The 16,120-nt window shown below is 39.7% G+C and overlaps 1 protein-coding gene across 1 annotated transcript; it reads left to right on the forward strand.

The window, feature by feature from the left end:
* Positions 1-337: 337 nt before the first annotated feature.
* LOC120545448 (olfactory receptor 142-like) lies at positions 338-10,164 on the forward strand. The gene is made up of 2 exons (XM_039779777.1): positions 338-1,234; positions 10,045-10,164. Exons 1-2 carry the CDS (start codon positions 338-340, stop codon positions 10,162-10,164), a joined length of 1,017 nt encoding a protein of 338 aa, XP_039635711.1.
* Positions 10,165-16,120: the final 5,956 nt, after the last annotated feature.

The following is a 16,120-nucleotide window of genomic DNA, read 5'->3' on the forward strand; positions in this document are numbered from 1 at the left end:
TGACGAAGTTTCAGCTCAGTAGGACAGATTTAGTCTGACTACAGTGGGTGTAAGCTCAAATTTACACAATGTCACAGATGTTTTATTAATAATTTGTAACCTGAACATTATGTTGAACTAAATAGTGCATTTCGGGGTGTTTGTTAAAACTGTTTCCATGATAATGTATCTGTTTAGTATTACCACACTGACTTATGTTCATGAATGCTTTGTGTTTAAGTTACACACTGTGCCAACCTAGTCCAAATTTAAACTAGTTACATATAGTTTTACAAATGTAGAACATAATTATTTGTTGGTGTGCACAGTCTTATTGTTATAAACCAAGGTGAAGACCATGATAAACTCTACACAGGTTTCATATTTCATACTTGCTGCCTATTTTGACACCAGGGGTTTTAAATACTTACTTTTCTTGCTTATTTTGTCTTTATATGTTTTCATAATTTGTACCAATCTGTTGCTGATTGTGGTTATCTGTATGAACAGAAGCTTACATGAACCTATGTACCTTTTTCTGTGCAGCCTGTTTGTAAATGAACTGTATGGTAGTACAGGGTTGTTTCCATTCCTTCTGGTTCAGATCCTCTCTGACATTCACACTGTTTCTGCTCCCTTATGTTTCCTGCAGATTTTCTGTTTGTACTCTTATGGAGCTAGTGAATTTTGGACCTTAGCCGTCATGTCTTATGACAGATATCTTGCTATCTGTTATCCTCTACAATATCACACTCGTATGACATCTAAAAAGATTGCCATGCTTATTGCTCTAACATGGTTGTACTCTTTTCTTAGATATGTTTTGATAGTGTTTGGTCTGACAGCTCCTTTACAGCTGTGTGGAAACATTATTAACAAAGTGTACTGTGACAACTATTCTGTTGTCAAACTGGCCTGTTCTGACACAACAGCCAATAACATTTTTGGACTCATTCACATGTTTACAGTAATCTTTGGTCTTATAATTTTAATTCTTTTCTCTTACATGAGAATTCTTAAAGTTTGTTTATCTGGTTCCAAACAGACCAGACAGAAAGCTCTCAGTACCTGCACACCTCACCTTTTTTCCCTGCTGAATTTTTCTTGTGGGGGTTTCTTTGAATTAGTACAGAGCAGGTTTAATATGAACTATTTACCGAATATGTTGCGCATTTTTCTGTCATTGTACTGTCTTACATGCCAACCACTCATCAACCCTTTACTGTATGGCCTGAAAATGTCCAAAATACGCATTGTATGTAGACGTCTGCTCTTTGGGGGGAAAAGGTAACTACAAATGTTATCTGACAACTAAGAGCTTTGCTCGTCATAAATAACAAGAAATACATTCATTAAATGAGTTACCTTTGACAGTACTTTTGTCGACTGTATCTGCAAGGATGAGTTGAACCATTCAGCAAAAGTTTTCTTTAAATCACCAAAAGTAGATTCATGCAGTGTTCTTCTTTTGGATTTTTGTAATTATTTTTTAGCAATTCTATTATTATCAGACTCCTGTTGCCACTTTCCTCCTCTGTTCTGCAGATATTTAAATCAGCTCTTTTCCATTCACTCTTTGCCAGTTTGTCAAAGCTACCATGTGCTTCATGTCTTTGTTTTAAAGCCACCTGAACCTGAACCTGACTCAGACCCTATAACCTATAGAAAATGTGTGTGAGTACTAAAAGTTGATGGTTTTAACAAGCTGTTAAAAACTCATCTGTTTTATGTCATTTAATGTGTGCTGTGCTTCTGATATAGTTACTACTGTTTGAGTGTTTAATCCCTGTTTGCCTTTAACTTTGTTGTTTTTATTATTTTCATTGTTTTTGTTTGCATTTTATCTGTGTATTTATCTTTTTTGATGCACTGAATAGCACCTTGTAAGCATAGTTTTGAAAAGTGCTTTATAAATATGGTTTACTTACTCACTTACTACAAATGTTGTCTGACAACAATAGGCTTTGCTCATCATCAATCAAAAAATAAATGTATTGTGACAAACTGTAACTGTGATTTTTTTCCATCCAGCCACAACATGGCCTCAGACTTTCCTTCCGCTAATTCTGCTGACTTGATATCCTCGGGCAGATCGTTCCAGAGTCTGCAAACGCTCTGTACCGGTTCATTTTCAGCCGGGCCTCTGGAACAGACAACAGACCTCTGCCTGAGGATTTGAAAGTACGTACCAGCGTGTACAGTAGGCGGTCAGAGATATGCAAGGGTGCGAGGCCATAAGGAGCCTCAAAAGTGGTCAGCAAAATCTTAAAATATTTTCTAAAGGCCCAAACACACGTAAAGCGATAGTTGATGCGCCTCAGTTGATGTTTCTATGGCACACTTCAGGCATCAGATTTGAAGCTTCAACACCACAGAACCAGCAAAGGTCGCTATTTAGACAAAGATTTTGTATGTTACAGATCCCCCTATCAGTGAGGGCAGAAGACTTTCTCCAATGACGGACAGGGTTGTATACCTTCGTAAGAACAGCCGATTTCTTGCGCGGTAAACCACTTGCAGGTGGTTTTTGTGCATATTATGAAATAGAATCCTACCGGCACCACTGCGCCTGAATTATCACTTGATTTATATACATTTTTATTTGAATCACATCATATATATCATATAGCATATTACAGTAACTTTCTCCAAACATGTAGTACAGCTGCAGAAAAAAGACAGCTTTGGTCACGCTGCGTCCTCATTTTGACACTCCAAAATCGACGGGCGTCAGACGCTTTCAGTGCATTTAGGCCTTAAAACATACTGGCAGTGATGTCATCTGGTTAAAATCCTGACAGCTAAGTTCAGTACAGGCTGGAGTGGAGTAATAGATTAATGGTTCAAGCAAGTAAAGGAGGCTGTTGCAATAATCCAGGCGTTTAACTTGTATCATAAACTGTTCCAAAGTTTTCCTTCCTAAACATTTATCTGCGTGAACCAGCATTGAGCCAATCCTCCTTGCCTCCGCAGCCTCTTTCTTATCTTTCTACTCTCACGTCATCGAAATGAATGGAGTGACTGTTAGAAAATGTATATATTCTTGGGTGCCTCATTAAAGGTCCAATGTGTAGGAATTTCTCGCATCTAGCGTTGAGATAATATATCGCAATCAACTCTCTCGCACCATGCAGTTCAATGTACGTATTACAGCTACGGTAGCCTTCACTCTTCAAAAAGCCGGTCTCTTGCTCTTTTCAATATTCTTTTTTCTTGAAATTTGGATTTTGACTACGGGTTCTCCATGTTTCCTTCTTCAAACTTGCCACAGGGGCCGGGAAGCTACGATACCCATTAGCAGCATTAGCAGCACCTGTGAGTTTATCATGTGACAGCGAAAACGCTAAAGGCGGAGCAGTATGTCCTGTATGTCCCTTACCGGCTAATGTATTTCAAGATGGAGCATGAATATGGAGCGTCTACCCCAGTTAATGCAAATGCAAATGTAAAATTTCAAGCCAAAAGAAATACTTGGAATTGATGATGGTGGTAAATATTCATGAAAAAGGACAAGTTTGTGAACGAGCAACACAGATTTAGATAATGAACAACTAAACACTTTATACACTGGACCTTTAAACTTTTAGAACATTGTGAACTGGTGTGACTTTGTTCCCCGATGATCTCGTAACTGCATTCAGAATCAACTAACAGAGGTTGAGTCAGAAGAAGAAGCCTTTATGTATCCCTGTTACCTCTCCACCTGCCCAGAAAGCTGCTGCATGGCACCTCAATGGGGGTATGATTTGTAAATTATAAGACTCTTAAGCCGGTTACACACTGGATGCATCGCGCGAGCGTGTCAGCTGTGTGGCGTGTCCGTTTATATTTTCAGTTCTGTTTTTTCAACATTTCGGTTATGTTCAGGTTAGAGCTTACAAACTGCCTGCATGACATGCGTCTCAGGCGCGGCTCGAGCCGTGCCGAAAACATGTGCCTGCTAGAAATAGAACCAATGCGAATATATAGACACGAATACATATTAATAAATGACATGTTGATGTTTGAAAGTCTCTAGGTTTTGATATAAATGCAGATATAAATGTAATTTAAAAAAAAAAAAATCGATTTTGTAATAATGCACCTGTCAATCCAGAAGGAAATATTCTGGAGCCTTTTTTGCCATCAATACTGCCGACGTTGTCTTTGATGTAATCAAATCAGTATATATTTATGTTTAACATGGTATCTCATTTTATCAATGGGAAACATACATGTGTCCAGACAACACATTCTCACACCCAACTCGTAAAATAAGGACGTTCGGTCAGGAGCCTTTCTCGTTCTTATTTGACGTTAAAAGTCTCCTTTAGCGTCTCATGTAAACGTGCTTGGTCGCCACTATTGCCGTCCCTTTTTCGGAGAAAGGACGCCTCAAAAGCCGGGAAACACACTGCGGGTGAAGCGCGACAATAACGGAATCGCGGAGGTTAGGTTTAGGAGAAAAACAACGGGGAAAGGACGCCTCAAAAGCCGGGAAACACACGCCGTAGACGGGGAAACAAAACACCACACGCGGGGCGCGAACCCGAATCTCCTGAGTGAAAGTCCGGTGTTTTACCCATCCACCACCCCAACCACCACCCCAACCACCAGCAATTTCCCCTTACATACCACTCGCTAAGTCTCATCCAACTGCGGCTCTCCCCAGTACGTTACACAAATACCCCGAAGGGTGCCTTTTTCGTTGCATCAGACGCTGAAGGACACTGACCAAACGTACTTATTTTACGAGTTCGGAATGAGAATGGGTTGGTCCAGACAAGGCTAGCAGCAGCAGCGCCGCGTCAGACACCTTTCTGGTGTGTAAAGACATAGAAAAATTCACGCAGCCGCCACGCAGCTGACACGCAACAGAAACGCCACGCTCACGCCACGCAGGCAGTGTGTAACCGGCCTTAGAGACAGAGCAAGTGGGAGAAAAACTAGCGAAGAGTGAAATTTATGAAATACGCAACTAGTAAGTAGTACCTGGTAAGTACTGAAATAATGTGTCTGTTGTGTTTCATACTTTTTACAAATCTGCATCATTATCTTGTTATTTGGACTTACATTTTATTTGTTTATTACAATTACAAAACAGGAAAATCTGAACCTCAAGTAGCGCTGGAAGTGGCAGCCATCAACTACACCCTGTGTTACCTGGAGGCAGGAATAGTGGGCCCAAATGCAGAGATGAGGCAGGCAGGCAGGAGATGGTTGGAGCTTAGGGATTTATTAATAACCAAAAATGGCCGCCCAGAGACTGGAAAAACACAACGAAAAATTCTGAGGGAAAACTTACAAAACTAAAGCAGGGAGGAATCCAAAAACAAAGGCTCAGGCTACAACACGCAGACAGGATACAGGAACAACAGGAACAAACTGACAGCACAAGGACACAAACGGATACAAGGAAAGAGGGCACAGACTCAAAACGATCTGACAACAGACAAAGGAAACACAGGGGCTAACTAAACTAGGTAACACAAGACATGTGACACCAGGGCTAGACTAGACATGACAAGACAGAAAACAGACTATCAAAATAAAACAGGAAACAGAACATAATACAAAACAGGGAACAGAACTATACACAACAAAATATACACAGACCACAGGATACAATAAACACAACAGGAAACATACAGAAATAAGAATAACAGGCAACAGAAAAGTCCAAAACTACAACACCCTGGCCCCTGAAGATAGTTAACTTTATTTATCCCGCGGTGAAATTAAGGTGTCTTCGCAGCCAGGTATTTAAATACAGTTACAACATTAAACACTACTATTAATACAGTACAGTCACAATACAAATGCACTTAAAAAGGAGGGATACAAATACAACTACAGTGGGACTGCATAATAAATAAAGTGCAGAGAGGACATATGGCAAATATATTACTGTTTTTGTACACAATATACATGACAACATGCTGTCTGCAGAGTTGTGTTGGAATGGACGCAACCACCAGCATGTTGTCATGGCAAAAGGGGAGTTGAACTCAAACACTTTTATGCGCTGGTGATTAAACTTTGACACTGGCTAAAACCTCTTTGGGGGGGCGCCAAAAATGTCTCTATGCAGGAAAAACCCTTTTCATTATTATTGCTTTGCTCCCATCATAATTGGTATGGCCACTAGAAGGCGCCGCTGCCTACCAAGAAATGTAAATATAGGTCATAATTACTGCTTGTACAAACAACATTTTTTTGAGGAGGAGGACATGTTTTAATGGTCGTATTTCTTCATCTGTCTTTTTAAGTGTATTTGTCATCTATTGTGAATCACAATATATTGCAGATTTTTGTATGAAATGTTCTATATTCAGTATAAACAATATTACTTCAATTATTGTTACTATTATTTATGTTGAAAAATTACTAATGATTTCTAGGTTAATATAATTTTCTGTTGATTGACTATTTGATTAAAGGTCCCATGACATGGTCCTCTTTGGATCTTTTATATAGACCTTAGTGGTCCCCTAATACTGTATCTGAAGTCTCTTTTATATAGACCTTAGTGGTCCCCTAATACTGTATCTGAAGTCTCTTTTATATAGACCTTAGTGGTCCCTAATACTGTATCTGAAGTCTCTTTTATATAGACCTTAGTGGTCCCCTAATACTGTATCTGATGTCTCTTTTATATAGACCTTAGTGGTCCCTAATACTGTATCTGAAGTCTCTTTTATATAGACCTTAGTGGTCCCCTAATACTGTATCTGATGTCTCTTTTATATAGACCTTAGTGGTCCCCTAATACTGTATCTGAAGTCTCTTTTATATAGACCTTAGTGGTCCCCTAATACTGTATCTGAAGTCTCTTTTATATAGACCTTAGTGGTCCCCTAATACTGTATCTGAAGTCTCTTTTATATAGACCTTAGTGGTCCCCTAATACTGTATCTGAAGTCTCTTTATATAGACCTTAGTGGTCCCCTAATACTGTATCTGATGTCTCTTTTATATAGACCTTAGTGGTCCCCTAATACTGTATCTGAAGTCTTTTTTATATAAACCTTAGTGGTCCCCTAATACTGTGTCTGAAGTCTCTTTTATATAAACCTTAGTGGTCCTCTAATACTGTATCTGAAGTCTCTTTTATATAAACCTTAGTGGTCCCCTAATACTGTATCTGAAGTCTCTTTTATATAGGCCTTAGTGGTCCCCTAATACTGTATCTGAAGTCTCCTTTATATAGGCCTTAGTGGTCCTCTAATACTGTATCTGAAGTCTCTTTCTTGAAATTCAGCCTTGGTGCAGAATTCCAGCCACTAGAGCCAGTCCCACAATGAGCTTTCCTTAGAATGTGCCATTTCTGTGTCTGTAGGTATTGAGGAGAGAGGGTGGGGGGGCAAGGTGGAGGGTGGGGGTGTGGCCTTGACCAACTGCCACTTTGCCTCGTTTGAAAGCCATGATGTCTCTCTCTCTCATGGGTGGGCCAAATTCTCTGGGCAGGCAAAGCAGAGAAAGGGGAGGTAACCTTTCCCCTTATGATCTCATAAGGAGAAGATTCCAGATCGGCCCATCTGAGCTTTCATTTTCTCAAAGGCAGAGCAGGATACCCAGGGCTCGGTTTACACCTATCACCATTTCAAACCACTGGGGGACCATAGGCAGGCTGGGGGAACTCATATTAATGTTAAAAAACCTCATAAAGTGAAATGTTCAAGCCATGGGACCTTTAACAACTACAGCCATGTGAAATGGGAAAGAAAGAATCAATTCATGTTTGCTGATAATTTTGTTGTATGGTCAGAGTAGATGTTCAGACACCCTCTGACTTGAAAAGATTTAAAAGAAACAGACACAGAGTTTCATCTCAGTTACAAAGCAGTCACAGCATGATTGCAGCTAGACAGATGATGAATGTAAATATTCATGCAATGTCATAAACTGTTAAATAAGGTAAATGGTAAGTTTGGAGAATCTGTGTTGTAAGAATTGATATCTTTACTGTCTGCAGGCTGAATATTGATTGTGTGTTAATGCAGTGAATCCAGAATGAGCATGAATGTGACATCTAAAATAGTTTGATTTCTATATAGCTCTTACAAAATGTAACACTGTTAATTGTTCATCCTTTGCAAACTTGAAAGGTTGTGTTGTGAACCAAACACTAATTATGATAAACTCTACACAGGTTACATATTTCACTTTTGGTGCATACTTTAATATTGGGCTCTTTAAATATGTATTTTTCCTGATTATTATGTTTTTTTATGCTGTAATAGTTTCTACCAATCTGTTGCTGATTGTGGTTATCTGTATGAACAGAAGCTTACATGAACCTATGTACCTTTTTCTGTGCAGCCTGTTTGTAAATGAACTGTATGGTAGTACAGGGTTGTTTCCATTCCTTCTGGTTCAGATCCTCTCTGACATTCACACTGTTTCTGCTCCCTTCTGTTTCCTGCAGATTTATTGTGTGTATGCATATTAAACTATACAATTTCATAATTTATCCATCATATCTTATGACAGATATCTTGCTATCTGTTATCCTCTGCAATATAACACACAAATGACATCCATCAAGGTTGCCATGCTTATTACTCTAACATGGTTATTCCCATTTGTTGGAGTTGCTGTCACAATATCTTTGAGTGTTCCTCTACAGCTGTGTGGGAACATCATTAACACAGTTTACTGTGATAACTACTCTATTGTCAAACTGGCCTGCTCTGAAACTAGAGTCAATAACATGTATGGACTCATTTCCACTTGTCTTATCATCTTTGGTCCTCTCAGTTTAATCCTTTACACATACTTTAAGATCTTTAAAGTATGTGTCAGTACCTGCACACCTCACCTCGCTTCTCTACTCAACTTTTTCTTTTGGTTCTTTCTTTCAAATATTACAGAGCAGGTTTGATATGAGCAGTGTACCCATGATGTTGATGTCATTATACTTCCTGACTTGCCAACCGATCTTCAACCCTTTAATTTATGGACTGCAAATGACTAAAATACGTAGCATATGTAAAAGTATTATCCGTGGTAAAATGTAAACTAATGTTAAAGAGCGTCTTGTTGGTTGGTGACCCCCATAAATCAATTTGTAGGAAAATTATGTAGAACTGAAACAGTCTTCTGCAAACAATTGAGTTGTGAGAACCAGTGGAGAACTGGGCAGGTGTTCTGGCGAGTGACCTCATACCTCTGGAACTCCCTACCCATACACATCTGTAACTGAACTGAGCTGGATACATGCTAATCACGTATCAAAGCCTAACACTTTAGATAAGCCTTAACCCTGTAATAATATTAAAGTGACCTGCTGTTATTTGCTGGTTTTACTGTTTTACTTGCTTTTAATGTGTTTTATTGTAAAGTGTCTTTGAGTAACTTGGAAAGCGCTATATAAATAAAATGTATTATTATTATTATTATTATTATTAATATTAGGGGTGGGGGGTGGGGATCAATACAGCATAGTATCCAGATATTTTCCTATATTGATGCACTGAAGCCAAGTATCTTTTTTTTTTTTAATACTAATTGCACACATTATTAAACTTTTGGGTCGATAGATAGATAGATAGATAGATAGATAGATAGATAGATAGATAGATAGATAGATAGATAGATTTTTATTGATCCCAAAATGGGAAATAACATGCAGCAGCAAAATATCAGACACACAGCACACATACAGAATATACATTAAAAAATAGGATACAATGTACATGAAATAATAATAGGATAGAATACAAGAACAAATATTTAAAACATATACAAGTTGGGAATAAAAATGTACAACTGTTTAACTAGTATTGATAAAGATGTAGATAAACCTATTGTGCAAGGTTGTGCAAGGTGCACTTAGTGCAGCTGTGATGTATATGAGTCTTATCTAACATTCAATGATGACGTGTTAAAAAGTTTAATTGGCTGTGGTAGGATGATTTCCTGGAGCGGTCCATGCGACATCGAAGCTGTCAGAGCCTCTTAGAGAAGGTGCTCCTCTGTTGGACAGGGTGGGGGTGGAGAGGGTGGTCGGGGTTATGCATGATCGATAACAGTTAGTTCAGTGACCTCCTCTCCACCACAGCTTCAAATGTGTCCTGTTTGCAGCCAATAACGGAGCCAGCCTTCCTGATGAGTTTGTACAGTCTGTTTGTGTGGCTGGCTCCGATGCTGCTGCCCCAGCAGATGGCGGAGGAGAACAGAGCGCTGGCCACAACACACTGGTAGAACTTCACCTACAGTCTGCTGCACACGTTGAAGGATCTCAGCTTCCTCAGGAAATAGAGTCTGCTCATCCCATTCTTGTGAACAGCAGTGCTGTTTTTCCAGTTCAGCCTGTTGTCGATGTTGACACCCAGGTATCTGTACTCCTCAACCATGTCCACATCCATGTCCACATGAGCTGTTCCCTTCATCCTGAAGTCAATAACCATCTCTCTGGTCTTATCCACGTTCAGCAGCAGGTGATTCTTACCAGACCACTCCACAAAGTTGTCCACCAGCGCTCTGTACTGTCCCTCGTGTCCATCCCTTATACACCCAACAACTGCAGAGTCATCAGAGAACTTCTGTAGGTGACATGACTCTGAGTTGTACTGGAAGTCTGTGGTGTATAATGTGAACAGAAAGGGAGACAGCACAGTCCCCTGTTGAGCCCCCGTACCAATCACCACCACATCAGACAGAACACGGTCCAGACGGACAAACTGTGGTCTGTCTGTCAGGTAGTCAGTGATCCAGGAGACCGTGGACACACCAACACCAATCATCTGCAGCTTCTCATCTAGTATCAGTGGCTGGATGGATTTGAATGTGCTGGAGAAATCAAAGAAATGTGATGCTCACAGTGCCGCCACCGCCATCCAGGTGCAAATGAACTCGCTGCAGAAGATAGATGGCAGCATCGTCCACTCCCAGACGAGGCTGGTAGGCAAACTGTAGAGGGTCCAGAGAAGATAGGGTACTATAATAATAAAACATGTGGGGGACGTGGTGGCTGTCATATAATGTGCATGCCAACTACATTGTTCCCTCTAGCTCAGCTCAGCTAGACATGTTTGATAAAATTTTGAGGGAAGCCTCAGCAATAATTTTGATAGGGTGAGCCGCTGCTGCAAAACTTAAATATGTGTCGTAATTACTGCTTGTACAAATTATCTATGGGTATGTTTTTCCGGCGGACAGGGTTCTATTTCCTCTGTCTTTTTATGTTTATATTTGTCATATTCAGGATTTTTGTTGGCTCAGAATAGACCTGTTGGGTGAGGGGGTGTCACACATTAATCAGGGGGTCTGGTGGTCCTACCCAAAGAAATTCGAAATAGTTTACACTTTCACTATGTGAACTAGGAGAAGTTGAGAACGAATCACATTTTCTTCTGTATTGTCCGTATTATGATGAGTTAAGAACACCAATCTTACGTGAAATGTCTGTCCAAAATCCTGAAATGTTCTTGTGCACGGATGAGGACCAATTGGAGTGGTTGTTTAAATTTAATATTTATAAGTTGGGGACTTTTTTTCTAAAGCTTGGCAAAAAAGACTAGAAGGTTTTACTCTATATAGAGAGTATATGGTTACTTTGGCATGTTGTCCTTTGTCCTCAGTAATGGTGAGTAAGCCTGTGTGGGCTGGGCATATTTTATTGGATGCATGACACAATAATAAAAAATATTCATTAATTCATATTCATTCATATAACAATGATTACCTGGACTATGATGGCATTTTAACCCTCTCTTAGCTCAACTGCATGTGTTTACAGCAGCGTGGCTAACATCAACAACGGAAGCTACAGTTACCTACAATCCATCAGGTTTATCTCAACTACAGATCGGATTGTTGCCCAAAATATTCTTATTCTTTATTTTATAAAGGACAACACACATTAATTAACATTTCTGTAAATGTGCCAGTGTGAGCCAGCCGGCTAATTTTCAAATGTAGTCCTTTGGCCAGATGATGTTAGACCAGAGCAACAGGAAACAGCAAGACATCAGTACAGGTTAAACTATACAGAGAGAAGTCAACAAAACACCATACAGACAGCTAGAGCAACAAATAAGCTTTTTCAGTAAGCCATGCAGAGCTACAGGAAGCAGCAAGTCTTTAGCACAGTTACACATCAACAGTATCCCCATTCAGAACAAGAAGCCATGCAAGCATCAAAACGAAGCCAAGCAACACAGACCCGAGCCATCTTCTTTCCCCATTCAACCGTTCAAAATACACAACAAACCTTGATATTGGGCTCTTTAAATACTTATTTCTCATGTTTTATGACAGATACCTGGCTATCTGTTATCCTCTGCAATATAACACGTATGACATCTAACAAGGTTGCCATGCGTAGTGCTCTAACATGGTTATACCCATATTTTGCTATATATATTTTGATATCTTTGAGTCTTCCTTTACAGCTGTGTGGCAATGTCATTAACAAAGTGTACTGTGACAATTACTCCATCGTTAAACTGGCATACTCCAACACCATAGTAAATAACAAATTATTCCTATACTTTTAATATTTACACTTACATACTACCTGTGTAGAGTTTATCATTATCCTTCTTTTGTTTTTCAACACAATTTCAATTAAAACATGAAACAGTTGTAATAATTATATTTTGATTCAACTCCTTGAAGCCCACTGTCATGGTTGTGTATGTTCTGTTTCCTGTTTTATTTTGAAGTCTGTCTTTTCTCCCCTGTTTTTAGCCCTATATGGTTTTGGTTCCTGCCGTCTGTTTTTCACCTTGTCCACCCTGATGATCGTTACCCCGTAGTGTCTACCTTGTTACCTATTACGCTACCGTTTTATGTTTTACCTGTCTGTTGTCAGATCATTGTATTCTGTTCTGTTCTGTATTCATGTGTGCAGTCTACCCCGTTGTCTCTGTGTTCCAGTTTTTGGTATTCCTGTCTTTTGTTGTCCTCCATATTCTGGAGGGATTTTGCCTGCTGCCTTGTGGACTCCTTTTGTTGGTATGGACTTTTGTATATCTTTGATGATACCCACAGATGCACATGTTGTAAAGACAAAATTAACACGTTTTGCTGACAAATGTTGATCAGAGAAGACCCGTCCTACTCTGCCTCTGATTGGCTAGTATCCATTGCCTTCTTCACAGAATGCGGCGCAAAGAGGGGAAAAAATAACACTGCCTGAGCCAGCTTGGTAGATGATGGCAGGCTTAATGCTGATTAACAAGAACATTAAAATTCCACTTCATAAAAAGGTTGCCAACCCCACCCTATTTTCAAAATAAACACCCTGTGAAGACTCCCGATCGTATATTACATCACTACACTATTTTAACAACTAAAACACAGCTCTTCTGTCCTCTGCCTGGAATCATGTGAAATCATGATACCTATTGGACTTTCCCATGCAGGTTTGTTGCACACGTGAAGCAGGGAACAGGAAGTAGGAAATAGGTAGTTTTTAAAAGCCTCCCATCCTCATGCTTCTCTGTTTGTAAGCAATACGCCAGCCCCAGAAGTAATCACTTTCAATCCTTGGTTGCAATGCTTAGTAAATCACTGGCTGTAAGTGAACCTTTTATTTTTATTTTTTTTTACTTGAATTGAAGGGTATTTGTGGCAGGTGATGCTTAACACCATTGTATTTGTGAATGTTTTTAGCACATGTAGTTGAGCATGTGAGTGTTGCTGTGTAGATAACATACAGTGAATATGATTTGAAGTAACACTAGATGAGATTAAGCAAGTTTTTTGTTTCGCCCGACGTATGCTGGGATTGGCTCCAGCCCCCCCACGACCCTGTGCGCGGGATAAGTGGTTGACGATGGATGGATGATGGATGGATGTCATTTTTGTTTCAATGTATCAGATAATTGGTTTATTGCTCTACATGTATTTGTTCATAGCATCTATTGTAATGCTAGCCGTTTTAGCTCTTTACATGATTCTGTAAAACACAGTCATTTGTGTAAGATAGATATTTATTGTTACATGAGGGAGATTTATCCGTCTGTTTTCATGCACATGGTAATATACACAGACAAATACATCAACAGATAACCTAAAGACAGAGAAACAACCGCATTTACAGAGTCACCGGGCCGGGTTTGCACTACCAATCCGCAGGGAGAAATACACCATTTTCAGCAGGCTACCATAGACTCAGACTTGGAGGTGCTGACCCTCACAGTCGGTCTCAAAGTGTTGGCATGTAGATCACCGTCTGAAGAAGCCTGTAAAACAATTAAACTCAGAAGCAATGCTGAGGCAATTATACCAGCCACTTCAAAGTTATTAAAATAAATGCAACGCCCGCCGCATCCCATCTTGTGTTCTTTTATATGAAGTTTAAATGATCATATCTCCATTTTTTTCTTGGTCTATCAACATAAAACAAAAACTAGAATGGAGTTTCAAGCCTGCACTTTCGACAGAAGCGGACAGCAGCGCTCAACGTGACTTTGTTGTTATGCTTCGACGTCTTAAACTGTTCATGTGACTTGATCACGCCGGCGTGATCGGCGACCCGGAAGAGTTAAATAGGCTGGGAGTGTGTCTCAAACTGCACACTTCCATTAGTGCTGTACAAAAGCCCATCAGCCAGTTCTGTTTATTTTGTTTCTTGTTATTGTATTTCAGTCAGGCAATGTTATTCAATTTCTGTGACTAGGTCTTATTATTTTGATCAGGCACTCTGTCAGGACCCTCCTTTATAGGTTTTTTTTTGTTAGTTTATTTTTTGTAGCTTGCAGGCTACAGTATTCTCAAGGATGTAAGCCATAGTGATGGTCATGCAGAATTTATCTGGAGGGTGGTGGTAGTGCGCTAAGTTAGTCCGCATCCGCCGTTAAACAAGCAACTCAAGGTCATGTCTTACAAATACTTAGGTGTCCACATAGACAATCTTCTCTGCTGGAAAACACACATTGACCATCTGTGTAATAAATTGCAGCAGAGATTATACTTTTTAAGGCGACTGAGACTGTATGGAGTAAGTAGCCAGATCATGCTTATGTTCTACCGGGCGATTCTGGAGAGCATTATTAGATATGGAATTACAGCATGGTTTGGCAACCTAACAGTGCAGCTAAAAAGCAGGCTGGTCAGCACACACAAGGCAGCTATGAGGATAATAGGGAGGAAAGAGTACAAGCCCATACAGAGCCTGTATGAGCAAGTAGTCAGAAAACAAGCTGAAAGAATCACCGCAGACTCTCTACATCCTCTCTTCCCTGAATATGAACTTCTGCCATCAGGCAGAAGATTCCGTGTGCCAAGATGTAAAACAAACAGACTAAAGTTATCATTTATTCCAACTTCTGTTAAGCTGCTGAACTCCAATAGTACATTTTAGTCCAGCAGAGCAGGGGTGTAGTAAATACCCCAGCTATTTTAGCATTTCGCACTTTAATTATTACAGTTAATTCTCAGGATGTTGTGCTTTCTGTGCTGTCATGTGTGTCCTCTTTGTCTTTTGTGCTTTTGTGTCCTTGTGTCTCAGGACGCTGTGCTGATCTCACTTTTATGTTGATTTTATTTTATTTCACTTTATTTGACTGTATTTAACTTGAGAATGTTTTTATGTTACATATTGTCTGTGTTGTGAAGCAACGGATGTGGCACTGTGCACAAGACAAATTTCCCCTCGGGGACAATAAAGTGTATTCTATTCTATTCTATAACTCAAGAAGAAGAAGGACCCTCCTTTCTAAAGTCATTCACACATGTGCAGGGCAAGATTGTGCAGCATCAGGTTAGATCTTTTTCATGCAGTATAGTTATTTGGTGTGCGTGCATCTAATAGTGAGTTGATACCAGTTACTCAATGTATGTTTCTAGCTGCAATGTTGTTGCATTTGCTTACTAGAGACACCACTCTAAGTTTATGTAGCCCATCGACAGAAGTGTGCTAAATTGTTTGTGCTAATGTTGCTATGCTAATGCTAATGCTAGGACATGCTAATTGCTAATATGCTAGCTTTAGTTGTTTCATTGTTAGCTATTGTTAGCCAAGCTGCTTAGCCTTAGGCAGTGTATTAGCTTAGCAGGCCAGGATGTAATGTTACCTATGCTAATTGCATGTTTTCATAAGACATTGAATCGTCTTTTCTCTTGTTAATTCCAGAACCACACCCAAGCTCCCAAGCTTTCATTCACCTGGGGCCTGTTTCACAAAAGCAGAATATATAAATCCAGGATA

This window comes from Perca fluviatilis, chromosome 2 (genome assembly GCF_010015445.1).
Source record: "Perca fluviatilis chromosome 2, GENO_Pfluv_1.0, whole genome shotgun sequence".
NCBI classification, from domain to species: domain Eukaryota; kingdom Metazoa; phylum Chordata; class Actinopteri; order Perciformes; family Percidae; genus Perca; species Perca fluviatilis.